The sequence below is a fragment of the Cryptomeria japonica genome, chromosome 7 (genome assembly GCF_030272615.1).
Source record: "Cryptomeria japonica chromosome 7, Sugi_1.0, whole genome shotgun sequence".
Taxonomy (NCBI): domain Eukaryota; kingdom Viridiplantae; phylum Streptophyta; class Pinopsida; order Cupressales; family Cupressaceae; genus Cryptomeria; species Cryptomeria japonica.
This window is the reverse complement of record NC_081411.1, coordinates 312146082-312171605: the sequence shown is the minus strand read 5'-3', so window position 1 is coordinate 312171605 and position 25524 is coordinate 312146082. Positions and strand designations below refer to the sequence as shown.

Sequence of the window (25524 nt, the reverse complement as noted above, 5' to 3'; positions counted from 1 at the left end):
TATAAAATTACTGCCTCCAATCCCATTTTATTCAGTGACTAATCCTAAACTCCCCCATACAGATTACAATGCATACAGCTCCTTAAATGGAGAAACTTTGCCTTATTTCACTCCTACGTACCCTTCCAAATTGCTAAAAAAGGCTACTAAAGTAACTCAACAAAACTCTACATTAACAAAATCATGGGACAGCTGTTACAAAGAAGATCAGTCAAGACAGCTAGTTGAATAAATGACTAAAAATTTATAGTTAAGCCCCAAAAGGACCCAAAAAATAGTCACCAACAACTGAACGTGAATGACTGGTAGACTAGTGCTCCGCATCAACACGCCTTGTAAACAAAATGCTCCTAAGGCAAATTGAAATCGGTCTATGAAAGAGGAAGAAACGGCCATCAGGATTCGTAAATAGTTATACGAGATTAAGTTCTTCTAATTAACTTGTGTTGTTCCACCAATGTTTACACTCATACAGAGAACAAAAAGCCTCTAAGCAAGTGAGGAGCAACAGTATCCCTGCGGCCACAACAGTGAGGACCTTCCACGAACCAAATATGTATTTGCTTATGTTATTCTTAATAGCAACGCGCCATCTCTTGTGATAATGCTTGTTGACATCCGCTATAACTTGATCCAAATGTTTTACTTTCGTCAATTTCACGCATTTACCCAAGCCATTCCACAGGCTTGCCACTTTCCCGTCGTCTGCCAGATGATTGTAGATAATCCCGCTTTTTCTCAGAAGCCGAACATCTTCCTCTTTGTCGATGATGCCGTTCATGAAATCACTATAACGAGTGAAGATCAAATCACCAGGAGCCGCCGAAGCTTCGAACGCCACCAAATTCCTGAGAACTACTTCCGTGCTCGAATCTAACCTCAATTTGGGAAGATAAAGAGTTGCAGTCCTCGGGTCAAAGCGAATTGTGGTAAGGTCTCCCTCAATTGGAAGGAATTTTACCCCTGCTGAGTATAAATTGGAGACGGAGGGAATCGCTAATTCATCACGCGTAGGAGGAGTTTCCGCAGAGGAATATCCTCTCTCATCTTTTTCCTCATCAATTTCATCTTTGCGCTTAGTTGAAAGAGTTTCAAAAGCGGAAACAAGATGCGTGGACATCTGTGTCACCAACTGGACAGTCTTTCCTTTCAAGACACCCTCAGGGAGTGCCGAGACAAGTTGATCAAGGCTGATTTCTAACGAAGAGAGGGCCTTCCATAAAGCTTTCAGAGCACGCGTTATGTACGTTGAATCCGGGGACAGGACATTCCCGTCATCATTCTTCTTAGAAATGATATCGTCCATGTCTGGGGCAGGGACAATAGAGTAGTAGAGCACCTCGAATATGTGACCCCGCTCTTTTATACGCAGCCTTGTGTTGGAAGTGGAGACACTCTGAGAGGGGGGGGTGAATCAGAGTGTAACGATTTTCACAAGAATTTCTTCACAACTTGACAATCTTGTTTAACAATAAGCACAGATGAATGTAAGATGAAAAGCTAAACAAATGAGACTTAACACCTTAAACTAACATTGTTAACAATGCAAGGAATACATAATAAGACCAAATAAAAAACTTGAATCATGTTTTTCAGAAAGACAAAAAGTTTTTGATTCTTTTACAAGAACATAGAACAGTTAAACGAGTATTGCAAAGATTGCATCACATAAGTTCAAGCAAAACAGAGTATGAAATGAAGGAAGCAAAAGACATATAGTATCAGAGCATAAACCAGTAAGTCAAACTGAGACAAGACAGGGCACATAACACCATAGTTTTCATGAGTGGAAAACCCTCCTGGGGTAGAAAAACCACTCGGTAAGATCCCTTATATTATTTCAAAGAGCACCAACTCAGTACACAAGATTTAGAAACCACAAGGCCTCAAGGAGCACCAACCCCTCTTTCTTATCCAATAGAAACATTCCAACTCAAGCTACAGTCACTGGTAATTTTATGAATGCACTTAATTCTGCAGTCACAAAACCATCAGTAATTGGAGCGAGTATATTTTACCAATCTGTACAAATGATTTTCTCTAAATGATTTTTGCAACAATATTCTTCACGGTTTTGAGTCATAGATAGATAATAATGACATTCTTTTAAAGACATTTAAAAAACTATCAGAGAGAAAACTCAATCTCTGAACATCAAGATAATTTCAACCATTACAGCCTCAAGTACTCTGCAACAAAACAGAGTAATACTCTCAAACCCTTGACTATCAAAAATCTCTGATAGTCTTTTGTTATACACAGCACTTTGTTTTTCTTTTTCAACAAAATCTTTGTCTTTCACTTGCCCACACTTCTCACACCAATTTCAATATATACTGTTCTGTATTTAAACTGTTTTCTTCCCCAAACAGAAAAAAACGTCTTCAAGAATAACCCTCGTATAGGGTTACCAAACCCTTACGGGAATTTGCAAACTGAAAACAAATAACCGATTAACTATGCAACGGAAAGAGAAGCTGAGAGATAAACTAAAGATGCTTGAATTTCCCAAATTTGAAAACCAAAAATAAAGCAAAGTCTGTTTCCTTATTTCCATTTTTCATGACTGAAAAACCAGATTCGAAATACCTGAATCTTTTTTAAACATATGAACAAGAATAATACCTGTAATACGCAACCTCATTGATAACTGAAAAGAAACTAACCAAAAATCCATTTAGCTCACTGTTAAGTCCACTCTTGCGTCATTCTTCCCAACCAAACAAACTAACTTCGAGCTCCTTTGCTTCAGCGGCGGCTGCATCTCTCATGGTGTCTAGGGTTTGAGACGGACTTCAAGCAACAATAAACTTGTTCAAAAACAAATGAAACAAAACGATGCTTCCAAAAAAACTTTTAATCCGTCGGTCACATAGAGTATTCCGAAGTATATGCTATTAGTCCGTAGACATATTAAACACAATATTAACCAAAGATGCCGTTCAATAAATGCCAAGTCAGTGTTATTCACTGTATCCGTGTCACCAGCCTGGCTCGAGAGAAAGACGTTTTAAAAATATAACACGTCAGCTTAATTCAATATATCCGTGACACCAGCCTGGCCCGAGAGAAAGGGCTTTTAAGAATACAACCACATGTTTAATACACTTGCCTCAAAATATGAAACTTAAGCAACACAACTTCCCCCTTTTAATTTTCTTGTCATCGAGGACAAAAGTATCAAAGAGCAACACCTTGAACTATCCCGCATCTTCAACATAAATGGCGACCATTCCTTACAGGCGCGAGTCACCAATTTGCAGAGCCTTTCTTCCGCCTTATCTTGAGAACCCAACTCCATTTGGAGCAGCTTCTGCAAGAGAAACAAAGGTAACTGATTCTCTAGCATCATCAGATCTCTCATAATCGCATTGTGGATTGCGCTCCTCCCAGTTGGATCCAAAACTCTGCCCAGTGGCTTACCGTGGGAAGACACTTGTGAAGAAGGCTGGTCTGCCCGTTCGACTTGGAACTGCAAGCAGTCAAGCACGAAGGAGGCGTCAAGAGCCATAAGCCATGCCAGGGTTTCCTTCTTGTAGTCGAGATATTTGTGGTAGCAGTTCCTGATCTGCCAGTCGTACTTCTTCACTTCTTCCACTACTGATTCGAGCTTGCAGCCACCGGTTAGCGTCTTCTCAAACCTTCGCACAGCAGATACTTTATATCTCTCCATTTCGTAAAGCTGTGATCTAGAATGGTGATATGGTCCAATGGAGACGCACTGCAGAATATACGCTTCTGGCGTCATTGCCAACAACTCCTTGGGCACACCAGAAACGGATATGCAAATCTCCTTTTCTTCTTTTTGCTTGCCCTGTATTTGCAGACCTTCCTTTATTTGAATAAGCCAGAGATCCTGATCGAACTTTACTTCTTCGGCGTTCTTTAATTCCATGATTCCAAGTGGAGAATGGATTAGAGATCAGAGAAAGCAAGTGGACAACAACGAAATGAAAAATAGGTAATCAAAAGCTCCAATTTAGCAAACAACTAGGAAGAGAGTCGTATTTGTAGCTTCAGCCTCGGCTCCAGCGAACAAAGAATCTTTACATTCCCGGAAATTTCTCTACTTCCAGCGAGAATAGAAAACCTCAGTTTCAGAGAAATTTCCATAAAACTCCACAAGGTAAATGCTTTACAATTAAGATTCTATTCAAAGTCTGAAGTCTGCTTGTTACTCTCTTAGTCGCATACGTTGGAGAGAGGGCCCATCAAATCTAATGTAATGTAATAAAGGTGTACTAACAGTGTGTTAGGTTTCAGACGATTGCATGATGAAATATGTGTACTTATTCTACGGTTTAACAGGGAAGAGTTTGAAGTTGAAGTAGGTTCCTCAAGCAGCCTCTTTAGTCTAAGGAATCTTGTCAAATTGCTTATGCGGGAAGAGGGCCCATATAAAAACCATGTAATCAATTTGCCCTCGTTTACGTTGAAAGAATTGGAGGACTTTCATTTTTCCTTAAATTTTTATTTTCACATTTGAAAATGGTTTTTTTTTTTTACTTTAAATTTCAAATCGATGTTTTTAATTAGTGTGATTAGGTTCTTTATCAAGTTATATCAAAAAATGTCGTTTAGTCAATGGACTCTTGGTCCAATTGGTGAATATCAATGGCTGTAAATGAGCCCACCAGGTATCAAGTCTTGTTGAGTTAGGTTCATGTCTCCGTATTGGGTGGCAAAATCTACTTTGTGAAGGCCCTTGCTGGATTGGTGTGCTCACAAGCTTTGTGCCCTTGCTGGGCTGCCATGCTAGGTTTGGACCTTCATAAAAAAAAAAAATGGCTTCATTTGTTCATAGCTACGAATGAGATAAATAGGGTGGTAATAACTAATTTTTTGAATTTGTTGTAAATACAAGAAAATATTAAGCATCCTCGATAGTGAGTCAAGTTAGTTTGACAACTTCATCATAAAATAATGTAGTATTTTTAAATATTAATCTAGAGATGCTTGTAATATTTTTTCATATACCATTAAATTATTATTTTAAGATTTAAATTCTCTTGTTTGATATAATCTGTTGATAACTATGATCTTATGACTTCTTATTAAAGTACATAATTGTAGGGACCAAAATTAGAACAGTGGACAAATAACCTCATGAATAATTGCCATATCTTCTCATTAGCAGTTTTTTTTTTAAAATCATATTAAAAATATAATTATAAATCAACTTGTATTAATATAATCATATTCAAAATTTATTTTATCATTAGATGAAACAATCTATTGTAGATGATTGCATGGTGGAAAGGATTATAAGGAATTTAATCTTTCTAGTCCAATGCATTATATTCTCATAATTCAATATTCTAATAATTCTACCCATTTATATAGTTTTGTGCATATTAAGCATTGACTTTTTGTCATGGCATTCTAGTAGTCAAGATTAACAAAAAATATATTTATATGTTTGAGTATACTTTATATGCTTAGATCCACTTTCCCTAACCATGACTCAAGAAATGCATTTTGTTAATCCTTATATTTCTTATAGAATTGAATTTATTCATATCCTTTCACTCAATATAGATGGTTACTTAGAGGTTTTAAGCATACAATATAGTAATGTTTACACATTTATTATTTTGCACATCTTAGTGTTAAGATAACAACCTATTCAACATCAATCATGCTTACACAATTTGTATAGGTAATAGTTCTTTTGGGATATTTATTGGGTTAGAACTTGATATTGCCACCTCATGTGTAATTTTTCACTTAATAAAAGGAATTAAAAATAACATAATTTCAATTATAGAAGGGTTAGAGAGATAAATAACATATATTGTAGACTCACTCACATCCATTCAAAAAATATAAGGAGATCCATGAATTTCATGACACACCTCACTCATTCAAGGTTGGCAATAAATTATAATAACATTTCTAAACGAATACATCAGTAGTTCACATTGGTAGTTTAATACTATGTGGAATTGGGTATACACTACTTTTGATGTAGCTAGTGAGAAAACCATAGTTCTTGATCACTTACAATACTTTAACTTGTATCATATTTAGCCAAGATAAACTAAACATCATTTAGTTGTTGAACATCAGCATATGCACTATTTCATTGGATTAGAACATAATAAAAACTAGTACGCATTATCAAATAATAAATTACTTCACCTTTAAGAGAGGCCTAAAGCAAGGAATTATCTATACCAATTAAATTTGAATAATCTTTAATATCTTTGTGTTTAAGTTTTATATTTTATTGAAAATATGATGGGAAACATGAAATTTCAAGTAGTGTTGGATGGTTTGAGAATACTTATGAAAGACTCCAATATAATTTTTGAATGGTATTCTTCAAGAATTCTAGAGTTTGACATACATAAGAATCCTATTATGAAGGTGATTAGAACAAGTATTATCTTTTATACATGTAAATTATACAATTAGATAATTGTTTAAATTAGTTAAGAAAATATTTCAAGGTTAAAGAAAAGCAAGGTGAGGATAAAAACCTTATCCTATAATTTAAGACTTTTATCTAGGGTTTGTAGTTTCAACCATACTACTTTTCTTAGGTTTAAATCCTCATAACAAGATTGTAGGTAACCGATATTTTAATGGCTCACAATAAGCTTCATCAAAATGTATTAAATAATTGATAATAATGAATTATAAAAGTATTATAATCACTAAGATCCTAGACCATAAGTTCAAAACCCTTAGAGATATTTCTAGTATAATTATCCATGTGACATTAGTACTTAGCTAGGAATTTTCAATATAGATACTAGAATTAGAATTAATAAAAAAATTTAACTACATATCCCATATTGTGACATGCACTTTAGTTAAGGACAAGAGTTTTCATTTTTTTATGTAGTTAAAGTACATAAAATTATAATAAATGGATTACCTAAGGGTACTTAATTGCTTATAGTTTTCACCATTAGAATAATTATATCGATGTCTAATCTAATTACAAAACTATTTATTGTAAGTATCATGATTTCTATCTTGGTAATTTTAACACTACCATCTAGTACCAAAGTCATGCTAAATTTGGATGATTTGGCCAATTCGTGGATGCATTTTTCATATTTAAACAATTAACTAGAAATAAAAGAATGAGAAATTTGGCATTTTGTAATTAGTAAAAATAGTGGTTGATTGAGATTGAAATATTTATGTGCATGTATTAGCCCACACTAAATAGAAATCAATTACATATATATGTACACTAAACCCTAAACAGTTCAACCAAATTTATAACAAATCATCAAATCAATGAAATAAATACTTAAAAGAAAGTGTTCATATTTACATGGAAATACATAGAGGAAATCCAATATTATAATAAGAAATTCATCTATATTTACGTTTTCTACCAACCATGTTATAAAAATTAATAACATACATTTGTTGTAAATGTGATGTTGATGGTTGTCATTGATGTCAACATTTTGGAGCTGGTGAGCTAGAAGATGTGTTCCTAGAATCTTTGGTACTTAGAAGATGTGCTACAGTTGATATTCAGTGTTGATTATTTGTGATGATGGTTATTAAAATTTCTTTGTTCATCACATATGGTGTTGATCGATTGTATTAATGAGTATCTTGGTTTCATTCTTATTTTTGCAATGTTAGGTAGTCATTTTTGCATCCAAATTAGGTCTGAAATTTGAGGATGAGTAATGAAATTTGTGTAGCATGAGTCATGTTTTGGGAATGGTATTTGTGATGGATGTATCATGTTGATATGACCATTGATGTGTGTTGTTGTATGGTCTACTTCTCATTCCTTCCCCCCACTAGAATGTTTAGTGTTGACCAATTTTAAATCTATGTCTTGGTCGACATAGAAGATTATGTTTCTAAGAGATAGTATAAATAAGTGGATGATGTGAATGTATGACATATGAAATATGTGCAAGACTGAAAAGGAAAAATCCAATTGATGATATGTGAATTGGGTTGCTAAGAAGGCACTGGAAGTATTTCAAATATTGTAGACTATGTTATAGAGGTGGACCTCTTTTTCTTTCTTCTTCCTTCGATAGTGAGCCTCTTCTGGGAAATGAGCCTACCTATATTGAGCATTCTAGTAATGAGATACCCTTTGTAAAAATCACCTTAACCAGTGTTATATATTAAGAACTAACATTCACCATGGTTTTTACATTTTTGGGTTTTCCACATCATATCTAGTGTTCATGTTGTGTAATATATTTTGTTATGTACCTTCATGTTATATTTTCATTGGTTAAATTTGTTGGTTATTCCAAATGTGTGAAATAATTGAAGAAAATTGCAAGTTGTAAACTTATTCACCCCCCCTCTCTATTGCCCAAATATTTAACAATTGGTATCAGAGTTTTGGATCCTTGGAAAAGAGCTTAACCATTTGAGGTAGATCCTAATCCAATGGCACATTAACTAACTATCCCTATCTTTGAAGGATTCAAAATCTATAGCTTCTAAAAAGTGAAGATGAGAGGTTACTTGATCTTTTGTGCAACAGCATGTGGAATATAGTAAATAGGTTTTGAGTTGTAGAAGTTATGGTTAGGTCTACTATGATTCAATAAGGTCTATTGAGACCATTTGTAATGTAATTTCATCTTGTAAATATCTGCATAGCCCTTTAATCCTAGCCCAAACTTGGGTAGGACCAGGGTGCCATGCCTTGGTACTTCCTAATTGGGATCTATCTTGGCTCCTAGGCCCTATCTCAATTTTGAGTGGTAAATGAATCCCCAATGTCGGCCTATGTCAAAAAATTAAATGTTTGATGATAGACAAGTATATAAAGAGGTCTTCCCCTCTTATTGGGCATAGCATACAATCATAAGGTAATAGCATGACAAAATGGAAAAGGAAAGGATATAACATTCAAGTGTCAAGCATTAATCATTTAGCATTTCTCAAGGCTGCATATTCTTCATCTATCCATTGGAGCAATATTACATCATTTATTTGCAAGCATGTGTGTGTGTTAGGGTTTTTCCATGTTCATGTCATTTCATATAACAAATGTGGTTACATCCAAGAAGCAAAGCATCAGCATCATCATCTGTTGTAGATATGAAGGTATTCCTTTCCATCATTTATTTCAAGCATTTTTAGTATTTCTTTTAAAGTTTGATTCCAAGCCTTTTGAACAACTATCCTGATGACAATAGAAATATAACTTTTGAACAATTTTACAGACTTCAAAATTGTGACTCCAAATTTGGCATAACCATCTAAAATCATGAAATTACATTACAAATGGTCTCAATAGACCTTATTGAATCACAATAGACATAACCCTAACATCTTCAACTCAAAACCTATTTACTAGATTCTAAGTGCTCCTACATCAAACACCCGGAGACAAAAAACTTCTTCCTTCAGATTGTATGATTATATGATTATATATATTTATGTCGTCATCAAGATAGTTAACTCCGAAGGTGCCATTGTCTAGTTATATGCTCATCACATTAGCAACACAGAGTGTTATGACAATCGGGTCAAGGGAAAAATCATCAATTTCCTATTAGAAACCTAGTTATCAGGCAATCTCATGAAAAATATACAAGGTCTTAACTATTCATAATTTTAACCATTGGAAAATGGAAGATAACCTAAAAATATATACCCTCACTTTCTCACATACAAAAATTGAATCCATACAACAATATTCAAATACAAAACATATAACAAATTACAAAGACAGAGCAAGTTGCAGAACATAAACTTCCAATTTTGGTGCCAATGATTTCAAAATTTGAAAAATAATTTATATATTATAGAATTCTCCACTTTTCCCATCGTTTCTATACAATTTATACCAAATTTATGCATTCTTGTGATCACAACAAACCCCTGGGATTCTTGAACATTCAACTTTCATATCCTAAAAAACCAAACAAGACTTCTTCATCAGAATAACAAATCAGAAATGACAAAACTATTTTGGAAATTCATGTTGGATAGCAATCCCGAACCGAAACTTGAAACACCCATTAGAATAAATAGAACAGGTGGAGTAACCATTTTGTGTAATCCTGATGGAGTAACTTATTCTAATGTCCCTCTTTCGGCATAGCTATACCGAATGAGGTAATTGGACAACTATCGGCATAACCTTCCATAGTCGGTTACACAATATTTGCCAATCCTAATAGACAAAACTATCCATGACCCTTTATTGGGATAACTTATCCTGATGACAACTTTTTCAAACAATGACACTTTATTGGGTTAACTATCCTGATGAACATTTAGACAACAATGGCACCTTTTCAAGTTAACTATCCCGATGACACCATAAAGATAACTTTTGAATAACTTTACAAACTTGCAAATTGTGACTCCATATTTGACATACCCATCTAAAAATATGAAACTAAATTACAAATGGTCTCAGTAGACCCTATTGAATCACAGTAGACCTAACCCTAACTCCTATGACTCAAAACCTATTTACTAGATTCTAGGTGCTCCTACACCAATCTCCTTGGGCTAAAATACTTAGAAAGCTATGGAAACTAAGTATGTACAGCTAATAAATGGTTCTACCACTCTTGATGTGATTCAAGCTTATGAAGATAATTAAAAGGCGGGGTATGCTACTTTTAGTGCTTTATCAAAGGCTAAATTAACAAAGGTCATTTCACTAAATATTGCTTTTGAGGTTTGGGAGTTGAGAGATATCTATGAAAGAAATGATAGAGTTAAATTATCAAAGAGGCTAACAATTAAAAATATATTTAAGAATTTAAAAATGGAAGAAGATATAACAACCTATCTTCAGAAGGTTGATAGTGCAGTAAATGAAATCAGAGAACTTGGTGGCGAGGAGATAATTGAGAAGATTCTGATGTCTCCACCAAAAAGATGTAGTGACAAGATCTCTTCTATTGAAGAAACTTATGATCTAAATAAATTTATTAGGGAACAACTTAATGACACCCTGACTGCATTTGAGATAAGGAAGTTTAAAAAAGACAAAGTTAAATCTTAATCTACCTTAAAAGTCTTTGAGGAAGATTTAGAAGATGAAAGCTTAGATGAGATGGAATTGAAATTTGTAAGGAAACTAAAGAAAGGCACTGACAAATACAAAGGTATGTTATCTCTTAAATGCTTTATATGTGGAAAGATTTGTCACATAGTTACTAGATGTCTTGAAAAGGGATCAAAATTTTTTTAGAGAAGGTAAAAGGAAGTTTAATAAAAGAGTCTGTAATGTTAAAGATGATGTTGTATTTGAAATGATGAATTGGACTATGAAGATGGTGATTGTTTGTTTATGGTAGAAAAGGCTGTACCTAAGATTGATTTTCCTAAGAATATTGCTACTACCTTACATTCTACGAGAGATATAAATGAATGGTTGATTGATAGTGAATGTTCAAATCATATGACTAGTGATAAAAGTAAGTTTGTAAAACTTGAAAATTGTGATGGTAGTTCTGTTAGGTTCGGAGTTGATCAGATATAAAAATAAATTATGGGTATTGGTTCTTTATTTTGATGGAAAATAGAATACTAACAATGTTTACTAGGTGAAGGGTTTGCATAATAATCTCTTGAGTGTTGGAAAAATATGTGAAAATGGTTACAATGTTGTTTTTAGGATGTTGGTTGTGAGATCCAAAAGTGATCATGAATTGTGTTTGTAGTAGGGAAAAAGATTCGTGGAAACATGTATTTGCTAGAAGGAGCTACAAGACATTGTTTTTTATCTTAGATCTATGGTAGTTGGCTCTATCATTGGAGGATGTGTCATATCAACTTTGATAATTGGGTAAAGACCAATTCATCAAGTGCAGTGAGTGACTTATCAAGGTTGACCAAACCAAATAATAATATTTGCAAAGAATGTCAAGTTGGAAATCAGATCAAAGGAACATACAGAGGAAAGGAGCAGTTGTCCACCAGATTATTGGACTTAGTGCACAGACTTATGTAGTACTACCAAAAGAAGGAGTATACAAGGTGGGAAGTATTCCATGTTGTTAATTGATGATTATTGTATACTATCATTGGTTGTATTTTTAATAGAGAAGTCAAAAGCATTAGAAAAATTTAAGATATTCTAAGATAGAGTTGAAAATGAAATTGAGAGAAAGCTTAAGTGTCTAAGGTTTGACAGAAGAAGATAATTTACTTATAATGAGTTTAACAACTTATATGAGAAACATGGTATTAGAAGGTAGTTGTCTGCCCCTAGGACACCACAATAGAATGATGTAGTGCAAAGGACAAATTGAACTATACAAGAGGCAATGTCATAACCCTCCTTTACCATTTTGATTTTCTACTACTATTGTTATTTCTATTATATCATTTTGTGATTATGTTAAAATAAATTTATTGAAAATGGATGTAAAATTTATTATAATAAAGAAAACACACATACACACATAAATTAATAATTTAAAAAGAAATTATTTAATTGCTCAATTTCATATAAGCACATGTCATAGGAGAAATTGAAAGCTTCTAGAGGGAATTTTCATTCTCCATTTTCTTGCATGTAACTCCTCCATTAGTGATCAATTAATTTTGCATGAGGATAATTTAGGAAAAATAATCTCATTTTCAATTAATTCTCTTGATAGTGGAATTGAGGGATCATTTTCTCTATAATGTATGCAAGTTTTCAAAAAGAGGGAGTTGGTTATTTTGGAAGAAAGAAATTTTGTCAAGTTAGTAGAAGTAGTAGGTTTTCTTTGTAGTAACATTTCATTGTAGGATTGTTAAGTAGTCATTTTGAAGAAATTTCACAAAGGCACAAGGAAGGATCAAGGGAGGCTAGCCTTAAGAATTTGGAAGGATTCTACATCGATCTTCGACAATCCAGGTTCTCCTCTCTTCACATTATTTTATTTGACATACATTAAACTTTGTATTTTGCAAGAATAGTTCATATAAAAGATCTACTATCTTAGTTAACTAGAAAAGTTAATCAAGGAAAAACTATTATTCTTTTTTTTTTTTAAATATATATATATGTATTTGATTGTATCAAAAACAAAAGAAAACCTTTTCTCCTTACTAGGAATATATATTGATAAAGTATTTTTCTTCTTTTCAAATATTGCATGTAAGGATATCTTAGTTATTTAATTAATTTTCTTTAAGGAAAAAGAAGGAAAGGATCTTGATTTTGCTTTCATATATATGTTTTTCTTTTTAAGTCTAGATTTGTGCAAAAATCCTATTTTCCATATTTAGTTATTTTTCCAAGAATTAACTCTTCTCTCTATGAAATCCTCTTGATTTATATTAAATATTTATGTAAAGTCTCTCTCTTTCTTTTCTAGGAAATCTACTCAATCTGCAAATTTTTTTAATACTCTTTAAAAATTACTCCTTGTGAAATCCTTTTGATTTACATTAAATCTTTATGTAAAATCTTTCTCTTTCAATTTTTTTTTATTCTCTATAAAAATTACTCTCTTGAAATCTATTTGACAAATTATTGGTTATATCAATGCCTTATGTAAACTATTAACTCTGAAACCTTCCCTCTCCGTGGAATCTGTTTCTTAAAATGTTGTTCTATATCAATGCCTTGGGAAATCATTCTCTATGAGTAAAAACCTTTCCAATATATATATACCTCAGGAAACTCGTAAAAAATTGCTTGTTGAAAAAGTATCACTGCAAATCCGAAAAATACTACTCCTATTCTTTCTCGAATAAGATTTAATTCTTTGTAATTTCACCCTCCAATACTTCCTGTGACCATGTAATTATTATCTATATTTCTTGTTTTGTCATTAACCGATTTATAAACAATCGTTAATATATATATATATATATATATATTTAAATTTTTATTTTACATTGCATTCGGTGAATAAATTTTCATTTCATACACATTAGAATATCATTATTGGGAGTTAAATTATTTTTAGTTTCATTAACATCAAAATTGTCCTTTTCAAGCATTAATTTTATTGCATGCACATCATTATCGGGCGTTATAACAAATTTGAATGCATAACATCGCAATAGCTTTTACTTAGGCAATAACCTTTGGGGAAAGGTGGGGTGTACATGTGGGACCCCACCCACCCCACTCCTTGTGGCCCTGCTAGTGCTGTGGCCCACATGGGGTATGGGGTGGGCGGGGGCCCATGGGCCAACCTCCCTATTTCCCCTTCCCCAACTTTAGAAAAGAAAAAATGGTAATACAAACAAATTTAAAACCCCATTTGCCTTTCTATGGTTTATTAAATGAATTTTGATGAAATGGAAAATGGTCTTTTACTAATTAGGTTTAATAATAAATTATTAATATTATTAGTATATATTAAACTTAATTAAATTTAGTCAAATAAGATTTTCTTGTAAATGATAAGGTACTAACTGGAAAAAAATATCATCTTGATTGGCTGTATTAATGTAATAAATTTGTTATTACGATATAATTAATACTTCATTTTCAAATATTACTAAATTTGAACATTCATTTGTGTTGATCATTTTAAACTTTGATTCATGAATTTAAAATAATTAAGCATAGATGAGAGAAGAGATGGATCAAATTGAGAAAAACTAGACATAGGAATTAGGTCACGGATCGAAAGAAAAGAATGTAATTGGAACAAAATGGGTATTTCAGAACAAGTTTGATGAGGATGGAAAAGTTGTGAGAAATAAAGAAAGGTTGTTTTGCAAGGGTTACACATAGGTTGAAGGCATTGACTTTAAAAAACACATGCACCTGTCGCTTGGATGGAGTTTATCAGCATGATTTTTTCTTTTGCAACTTTTAAGGATTTGAAGGTTTATCAGATGGATGTGAAGTCAATATTTTTGAATGGAGAGCTAAAAGAAGAAGTTTACATTGAACAATTTGAAGGATTTAAGTTTTAAGATGATTCATACATTGTTTTTAGATTGAAGAAGGCTTTGTGTAGATTGAAACAAGGTCCTAGATCTTGGTATGGAAGGATAGATAATTATTTGATTGATTAATGTTTTCAGAAGGGATTTGTTGATAGAAATTTATATTTAAAAAATGACTGAAGTAAAATATTAATTGCTGTAATTTATGTTGAAGATATAATATACAGAGAAAGTGAAGGTATGTGTAGAGAGTTTGATAATGAAATGTAGAAGGAATTTGAGATGTCCATGATCAGTGAGTTAAATTTGTTTTGTGTCTTGCAAATAAATTAGAATAGCAAATGAATTTTCATTTCACGATCTAAATACATTAAGGAACTGTTGAAGAAGTTTGGTATGAAAAACTCCAAACGGATGTGTATTCCTATGACCACCAGATGTTAGTTAAATAAATAAGATAAATCCCCTAAAGTTGATGGAAGTCAATACAAATCAATGAATGGAGGATTGTTATATTTGATTCCTACTACATTAGATATCATGTATGAAGTTTGTTTGGCAGCTAGATTTCAGCAAGAACCAAAAGAATCACATGTTGTGGCAGTAAAAAGATTTTTAGATATTTAAAAATAACAAAAGAGTTTGATTTGTGGTATCCCATAAATTTGTATTTCACTCTGATAGCTTATACAGATGTAGATTGGGCTAAAAGTGTTGATGACAGGAAAAGTACAAGTGGTGGAGAACTCTTTGTTTTCTCTTGGTTGGTTGGTCAGTAAAGTAAGAAGGAGGGTTATATATTTTATCTACAATTGAAGCACAATATATTGTGGCATCTTCATATTTCACACAAATTCTATGGATGAAGCCATCTTTGAAGGATATTGGTGTAATGTTGAATGAACCCATCTCAATTACATGAGATAAAACTAACGTGATAAAAAATTCTAAGAATCTTGTACATCATTCTGAAACAAAGAATATCTCTATTTAGTATCAGTTCTTGAGAAACAAGGTGTTGGATAATGAAGTAAAGTTTGAGTATGTACCAGGAAAAGAGAAGATTGAAGAAATCTTCACTAAGGCATTGTATAAAGATACTTTTGAGTATCTTTGGTAGAAGTTAGGGGTATTACCCCTTCCTAATTTGAACTAATGTACATTTGGAAGTGCATTGGTTGAGTGGCCTTCTTTAATATTCTTAGTTAGACTAATTCTTGGGTTCTTCCTCCTAGGGGGAGTAGGAGTGGATTTAAAAGGGGTAGTTATGCCAACCTTTGTCCTTGATGTCAAACGGGGTGAGATGCAATGAGATGAAGAGATGTAATGTGCAAAGATGCTGAGTAAGTCTACAAATTTTTTTTTTGTTGTTCATGGATGTTGCTATCAATGATAAATCGGGAGATTGTTACAAATGTGATATTGATGGTTGTCATTGACGTCAACATATTGGAGTTGGTGATTCGGAAGATGTGTTCTCAAAATATTTGGTTCTTTGAAAGATGTGATACAATTGATATTTAGTATTAATTTTTTATGATGATGGTGATTTAGATTTCTCTATTAACTGGACATCGTGTTGATCGATTATATTCATGGTTATCTTTGTTTCGTTCTTATTTTTGCGATGTTGGGTAGTGTGTTTTGGGTCGAAATTAAGTCCAAAATTTGAGGACGAGTAATGGAATTTGTGTAGCATATGATTCATGTTTTGGGACATTTATTTGTGATGCATGTATCATGTTGATCTAACCATTGATGTATGTTGTGAACTATGGTCTACTTCTCATTCCTTCCCGCCACCAGAATGTCTAGTGTTGACCTATTTTAAATCTCTATCTTGGCCAAGTTAGAAGATTATGTTTCCTAGAGATAGTATAAATAAGTGGATGATCTAAATGTGTGACATATGGAAGATTTGCAAGACTGAAAAGGGAAAATCAAATTGATGATATGTGAAGTGTGTTGCTGAGAAGACACCAAAAACAGTTCTAATATTGTAGATTGTGCTACAGTGGTGGATTCTTTTTTGTTTCTTCTTTCTTTAGCAACAAGCCTCTTCTGGGTAGTGAGACCACTTGTAGTGAGCATTCTAGTAGTGAGGCACCCTTTGTAAAAATCACCTTAACCAATGTCATTTAACTAGTCTAATACTTACAAAACTAACATTCTTCATGGTTTTTCCCTTTTTGGGTTATCCATGTCACATCTAGTGTTTATTGTGTGTATGTGATTTCATGTTATATATGTTTTAGTTAATTTGTTGGTTATTCCAGATATGTGTATGTGTGTATGTGTGTATGTATGTATACATACACACACACATACAAACATACACATATACATACATACATACATACATACATACATGCATATGTGTGTGTGTGTGTGTGTGTGTGTGTGTGTGTGTGTGTATGTGTGTGTGTACATATATATGTTTATATATATAGATACATACATATAGATATAGACACACACACTGTTGGAATTTTTAGTTTGTTGCCATTTTGCATATATTGCATTAATGATATGTTGTCATTGATGTCATTGAACCAGTAATGGTATTCATGTTATTGTTGATATTGTTGTTTTTGATATTGGCTAGTAATCAGTAGGAAGAGCTTTGTGGAGGATGTTGTAAACTGATATGTTAAGTTCGTGAGTTGAACTGGTAAACTGGTGTAAAGGGTTAAACCTTTCTATGCAATGTAACTGGTAAACCTTATCAGTTATTAAACCCTAACCGATCAAGTTTAATGGTTTATTATCTGATGAGCGGTAATGATGGAGACATGTGTGATCATTGTATGAGGATAAGTTCAAATTGTTTTGTTGCATTTGTTTATTGTCCAGGGAAGGAGAAAAGTGGATTGCATCTAATGCATAATGCATGATGAGTTACAAAGTCCGATGAAGCGATGATCATGGAGTAGTTGGAATTTTCTTGAAGAATGTGAAGAGATTGTTATGATGTCTAATGGTCAAGATTGTACCAGCTTGTTTGTAATCTTGATGATGAGAATTAGGTTTTTGTTGTGTTACTGACCTAATTGATTTGTATTTAAGGTTGATGAAGTTGTTTGTAAAAGTTGTTGGCAAGATTGGTAGAAACCTGCTAAGTGTGTAGTTGCCTAACCAGTGAATGGATCTACACTTTGAGTAAAGGCAGATTGAAGCTTAAAAGGATCTGATCAAGCAAACGTAGTACTCTTCAAACAAATCAAGAAAACCTATTGTTTTCTAACAATTATAGCAGAAGTGAAATCCCTTAACTGGGTAAGCTCTAACAAGCTTGGTTACTTATTAAATCCTCTAACACGGTGGTCCATTAGCTTAGATTTTTAAATCCTCCAACGAGGTTACTCCTAATAGGGTATTGTTCTTTTCATCAAGGTAGATTTGTAAATCCCTTAACCGGGTGATTCCTAACCAGAATTAGTTCTTAATAGGACTTATTGTAAAGCTTTAACATGCTTGGCTCCTAAGAGGGCAAACTTTAGAAGAGTTCAAATAGCTATCTTTGTGAGTCTCATCTCACCATGGTTTTTATCTATTTGGGTTTTCCACGTATAAACATTTGTGTCAAGTGGTGAATGTTTTTGTGGTTATGATCTTATTTGTTGATTTGATTAGCTTCTAATAAGGCATGATAACTAGAAGCATTGAGAGATGAATAACTGAAAATATGATTAAGCATTTTTTATGTTTACAAGATTGGAGTTGTGTATTTTTAAATTGTCATAATAGTCAAACCAGTTGATGTCAAGTATTCTTATGAATATTGATCTTGACTGTGATATGTTTACTTTGTGTGATTGAATTTGAGTTTGGGAACTTTGTATTAGTTTTTCACAGTACTGATTCACCCCCCCCCCCCTCTCAATATTCTACTGGATACTTATTCTTTCATCATACCATCACACACACACATGTATGTATGTATGTATGTATATGTGTGTGTGTATACATATACATATACATATGTGTGTGTGTGTCTACACACACACACATATATATATATATAACTGTATGTATATATATGGGCGTATGTATATATATATATATATATATATGTATGTATGTATGTATGTATGTACAAACACACACACACACATATATATATACACACACATAGATATATATATGTATATATGTATAGATAAATGCATATATGTGTATGTGTGTGTATAGATACACACACACATAGATGTATACATATATATGTATATATATAGGTATATATATGTATGTGTGTGTGTGTGTGTCTATATATATGCATATGTGTGTACCTATGTACCTATATATATTTATATATATGTATGTATGTATGCATATATGCATGTGTGTGTGTAGACACACACACATATATGTATATACATGTATACATATATATATATATACATACATACATACGTACATACATACATACATTTATTTTGTATTGGTGATTTTTTTCTAGGGTACGAAAATTTCATAAATTTTTGGCAAATTATACCTTGTTCTATGGGGAAAATATATATTGTAGGAGGCAAATAATTTTTGTTAAAAGGAACAAATATATAATTGTATGGGCAAAAAATTTTACTTCGAAGGAAAAATTATTTAAATGTATTGGCGATTTTTATGCACCGCTTGAAAATTATTGAATTTGTTTTGGCGAATATTTTTTTATTTATGGAAAAATATATAATTTATTGGCGATTTCATGAATTCATTGCCATTAATAGAAAAGGCATGTCACATCACATTAGTACATCACATTGAGTCCAAACTATGCATGATGTATCAATAAGCATGGCCTCTTTGACACATGAACAATGACACATACCTAAAATCCATAAATGATTTTAAACCGTTCGATGATCATAGATCAATGGCTGAAGTTTTATTTCAGTCCAATTTTTGGAATAGAACATAGCTCACCAGAAAGTGTCTGAAATGGAATTGGATTCAATAGACATGTATCAAATGTCACAAATCACGATCGATAATTTTGGTCATTAATATATATCTAAATATTTTCCTAAGTCTTAAGCTATTGTATTAACGCATGCATCAAGTTGTTAAAAGGTATGTGATCTTAAAACAATAAATGGTTGTTGCTATACCATGAAGCGAAGTTGTGCGACCTTTATTCATTGTGACTCAGCGACAAGCCACTAGCGGCGGGGCTGGTCAAATAGTTAGCGGTGATAGTTACTGGTGACGGCTAGGTAATGAGGGACCTTAAAGATTAAAGAGTTAGCTCATGATCCAACGATTGTCACTATACCATGATTGAGAGATGCTCAAATTTTACTCTTCACACACTAGCTACTAAATGGTGGGTCCAGATAATATGGGCAGTTTGGGTGTGTTAATGGGTTGATAAGTCCGAAGGAAATCAACGACTGTCACTATACTGCGACTGAAAGTTGCTCAAATTTTATGCTTTGTGAATCAGCGAGAAGCCATGAGTAGTCCTGGTGGTCGAGTTTTATCTATCATGTGTTAACAGTTAAGTGATGATGGCTAAGCAGTGACTGTTCTTTAAACCCCAAGTAACAATGAAATGATCCAACTAATGTCACTATACTGCGACATAAAGTTGCAAGAACTTTAATCCTTGTAGATCAGCGACATTTTTCACTTATTCGGGAGGGTCAAAGTGTCATTAAAGTTGCTCGTTTACACCTTAGGTCTAGGCGGATTCCAAATATCTTAAGTCCAAGTGCTAAATATTTCCCTAAGTCTTAAGCTATTGTATTAACACATGCATCGAGTTGTTAAAAGGTATGTAGATCTTAAAAAAATCAATGGTTGACGCTATACCATTTAGCCAAGTTGTGTGACCTTTATTCATTGCAATTCAATGACATGCCACTAGAGGTGGAGTCAATCAGATAGATAGTGGTCAGAGTTAGTGGTGATGGCTAGGTAATGAGGGACCCTATAATGTATCATATATGTTTCATTGGCCCTACGACCTACAATCTAGATGTCTGAGGTCTGAATGTCCCTCCTGAGTCCTAACTACTTGGCACTGACGGGTTGCCACTAAATAAAAATGAACTCAACAATGCAAACAAATATAGATAAATTTAGAATAATATTATAAAACTTCAAAAATATGATCGCTCACCTTCAGGTCACTAGCAGTCACCAATGCAGTCTACAACAATGATTTTCCTTGGTCTGAAACTTCGCTATTGATAATTATTCAGAGCCTAGAACTCACCAAATTGTGTTGAGATAGATTTGATCTTTGCATGTATTTATACCAAACCTTATATGGAAAATTTAGTGGGAATTTTATATGTTGTACAAATATTTGGCGAATCCCACGTTACTATAAAATGACTTATGTAATTTTCAAAGTGATTATAGGTCATCAAAATATGACTTATGTAATTTTCGAGGCAATTATAGGTCATCCAAAAAATTGGCAAATAAAATATAGTTGGCGAAAGTTGGGGTGAATGGAGACAAGCATCGACAAAATGTCGAGCAAATTGGGTCCTCCTGGCTAACAAATCTTCACATGCCTATACGTGAATTATGGTCATCTATTAAGGCAACCTCAGAGAGTGTAGGTGAAAAAAATAAATTTACTCTGTGTCCACCGTATATTGTATTGGCGAAATCATCACATAGAAACATTTAATTGCATAAAATATATGGCGATCGGGCTATGAATTTGACGGAAATTGATAATGTTCTGGCGACATGACAACCCCAAGGTGATACAAAATACTTGCCATTTAGGACATGGCTGACATGAAAAATTTGCCATTGGTGAATATTCGCCACTAAAGTAATCTCTGTCTTTGATACTTGGTAGGTTCTTTAGTCTATTTTTTATCTTTTTGTTTAGTTGTTATGTCTTGGTCATTTGTTGGTTTTTTGTCATTTTTTGTCTGCTATAGTTTTTTGGCTGGGTGTGCACTCCTTAGGCAACTAAGGTAGTTGCTTTTTTAGTGGTTATTTAAAAGGTTCAGGTCTATCCTGCTTTGATTAATCAAAACTATAAAAAAATCAATTGTTGACTTATGAAATAGCTTGAAATACTGTAATGATCATAGATACATTATGGAATCCTTTATCTACATTAAATGCTCCTAAGTCTCATACAAAATATTTAGAATTCCTTTTTTCATCATTTGGTGCCCTTAAATATATGTTATGTAATCTGTATATATAGATGGTTTGGAAGGATATACAACAAATGCACATAGACACACACAGATTTTACCTTAATTCAACATTTTCTTAGTTTTACCTTCATTTTCTCAATTTTACCTTAATTAAATATATGTCCTGCGTCTATGGCTCACCATTTTCTTAGTTTTACCTTCATTTTAAATTTTTTTTACCTTATTTCAACATTTCAACTTCCAAAAGTGGGTCACTTCAATTCACACCCCCTTGAATCCAGTTAGTAATCAGTCCCTATCATTCCTAGTTTGGGAGTGGATCTATTGGATTCATCCCTCTTTTGAATGTACCAGTAAATTAGTGGATTTCATACATCTATTGGTGGAAACCCTAATTTTTTGCCATTATATTTATACTCCATCAAGCATTTCATATTACTCAAGAAGTTTCACACTGTCTTAATGTCAGTAAGCATCTTTGACCAAACTTATTCACAAATTTGTAGTGTAGAAAAATGTGATATATACTCTCAAGATCCTAGCAACAAAGAATGCATTTGTTAACAAGAGAGAAACCTCTCTTTTTGAAGTTATCAAAGGTCAATTTATTATCATGGGCTATAAGCCACTAGAAACAAGTGATTTTAGGGATTAAACCTTTAACCCATATGAGATTCTAGTTAAAGTATTCCCTTGAATTAGCCTCAATAGCATTATATTGTTTCAAATGCAAGATCCAGATGCCAAATCAAGGTCAAGAAGAATAATCTTGATTTTAATTATATTGTTTCAGATGCAAGATCCAGATGCCAACTCAAGGTCAAGAAGAATAATGCTACTATTGGCATTTTTTTTATTTTTTTTAAAATAATGCCTGGTAAAAATTTTAACATGACCAACGATGCTGGGATGACACGCCCTTTGGCTCCACCTGATACACTTTTCACCCAGAGCTATGAACTAGTGAGGCCACAACTAGGGGACCTCATCCCCACACTTCACTTGTCCAAACCTGCAAGCACAACCACCCAACGAAGACACAAGGCCTGGGAGAACAATGGCCTAGCAAGGGTTTGAACCTTGGTGGTCGCTTCATCAACAAAGTATTTTGACTATGACACTATATGTCTGAAGCCAATGCTACGATTGGCATTATTAAGATATTTGGCTTTGTATATTTTATCCCAATCTTTAACAGCTTCTATTAGTTGCCATCCAATTTTACATATTAAGGCTTTTTTGAAAGAAATGAAATTGAAATTCCTTCAGTTTACTAATGTGATACAAATATTTTTTATTTAATCCGTGTGGAGGATTGTATTACTATTTTGAGTGATCACTTGAACTAGATGTTTCTAGATATTTTTTAGGCTTGTTGGATAATTGGGACATGTGGTGAGTAAAAAAAAGTGTTTATAAATATGGGTATGTGTATAAAAATGTAATTACAATTTTTTTAAACTATAGTGAATATTACCAACAATAGAGACTTATAAATTATTCCATAACCTTGCTGGGGATAGCCTTGTTGATCATATGTTTTTCCTTTCCCATTACCACTAGCTTGGGGTTTCCATAATCGTAGATAAACATTTGTGTCAAGTGGTGAATTTTTTTGTGGTTATGATCTTATTTGTTGATTTGATTAACTTCTGATAAGGCATGATAACTAGAAGCATTGAGAGATGAATAAGTTAAAATATGATTAAGCATTATTGATGTTTACAAGATTGGAGTTGTGTATAGTTAAGTTGTCATAACAATCAAATCAGTTGATGTCAAGTATTCTTATGAATATTGATCTTGACTATGATATGTTTACTTTGTGTGATTGAATTTGAGTTTTGGAACTCTGTATTAGTTTTTTAGTATATGGATTCATCCTCCCTCTCAGTATTCTACTAGATACTTATTCTTTCATCATACCATCACACACACACACACACACACACACACACACACACACATGTATGTATGTATGTATATCTATATATATGTGTGTATATGTATACATATACATATATGTGTGTGAGTGTGTGTCTACACACATGTATATATCTATATATATATATATACATATTTGTATACATATGTGTATATATGTATGTACACACAAACACACACACACACACACACACATACATAGACAGATAGATAGATAGATAGATAGATAGATAGATATGTATATATGTATAGATAAATATATATATTTATATGTATATATATATATATACATATATTTGTATATATATAGGTATGTATATATGTATGTATTTAGATATATATAAATATATATGTATAAATATGTATGTGTGTGTGTGTGTGTACATATACACACGCATACATACATATATACACACATATATGTATACACATATATAGATAAATACATATATATATATATATGCACACACACACACACACACACACACACACACACACACACACACACACACACACACACACACACACACACATCTATATATATGTATACATATATATGCATATATATGTATATATATATGCATATATATATGTATATATATGTATACATATATATATGTATACATATACATATGTATACATATATGTAAATATATATGTATGTATGTGTGTGTGTATATATATATATATAGTATACATATAAATATGTATGTGTGTATATATACATGTATATATATATATACACATATGTATATATATATGTGTGTGTGTGTGTGTGTGTGTGTAGATATATGTATATATATATATATATATATATATATATATATATATATATATATATATATATATATATATATATATATACCTGCTCACCTTTTGTTTCAAGGCTACTCTAGATTTGGTCACTCTAATCTTTGGAAAAGATTTTAGCAAACAATTATCTTTTTCTAAGAAAGTTAAGGTTTTATGTCATCAATGACAAGATGATAATGTGCCCACTGAGTAGAGGATTTTTTCGTGTCTTTGATTAGGGATAACTTTAAGAAACCACCCCCTAGGTAACTGTGTAAAATACTGGCGAATAAGACATTATTTTCGGGGGAAAATTTTCATATGGATGGCGAAGTTTTTTTTCAAAATAGGACAAAAATTTATTTTGTATTAGTGATTTTTTTCTAGGATACAAAAAATCTATAAATTTCTAGCAAGTTATACCTTGTTCTATGGGGAAAATATATATTGTAGGAGGCCAATATTTTTTGTTAAAAGGAACAAATATATAATTGTATGGGCAAAAATTTTTACTCAAATATATAAAATGAACAAATATATAAAATGTATTGTCAATTTTTATCCAACGCTTAAAAATTATTGAATTTGTTTTAGCGAATATTTTGTTATTTATGGAAAAATTTATAATTTATTGGCAATTTCATGAATTCATTACCATTAATAGACAAGGCACATCACATCACATCAGTACATCACATTGAATCCGAACTCTGCATGATGTATCAATAAGCGTGGCCTCTTTGACATGTGAAGGGTGACACATACCAAAAATCCATCAATGTTTTTAAACCATTCGATGATCGTAGATCAATGGCTGAAGTTTTATTTCGGCCCA

General features: G+C 32.5%; 1 protein-coding gene across 1 annotated transcript; it reads right to left on the bottom strand.

The window, feature by feature from the left end:
- Positions 1 to 436: 436 nt before the first annotated feature.
- Positions 437 to 3895, bottom strand: LOC131047244 (putative UPF0481 protein At3g02645). Its single transcript, XM_059208601.1, has 5 exons — positions 3254 to 3895; positions 2931 to 2989; positions 2733 to 2793; positions 2590 to 2650; positions 437 to 1308 (listed from the first exon to the last, which is right to left on the bottom strand). Exons 1-5 carry the CDS (start codon positions 3893 to 3895, stop codon positions 437 to 439), a joined length of 1695 nt encoding a protein of 564 aa, XP_059064584.1.
- Between the last annotated feature and the right edge of the window lie 21629 nt (positions 3896 to 25524).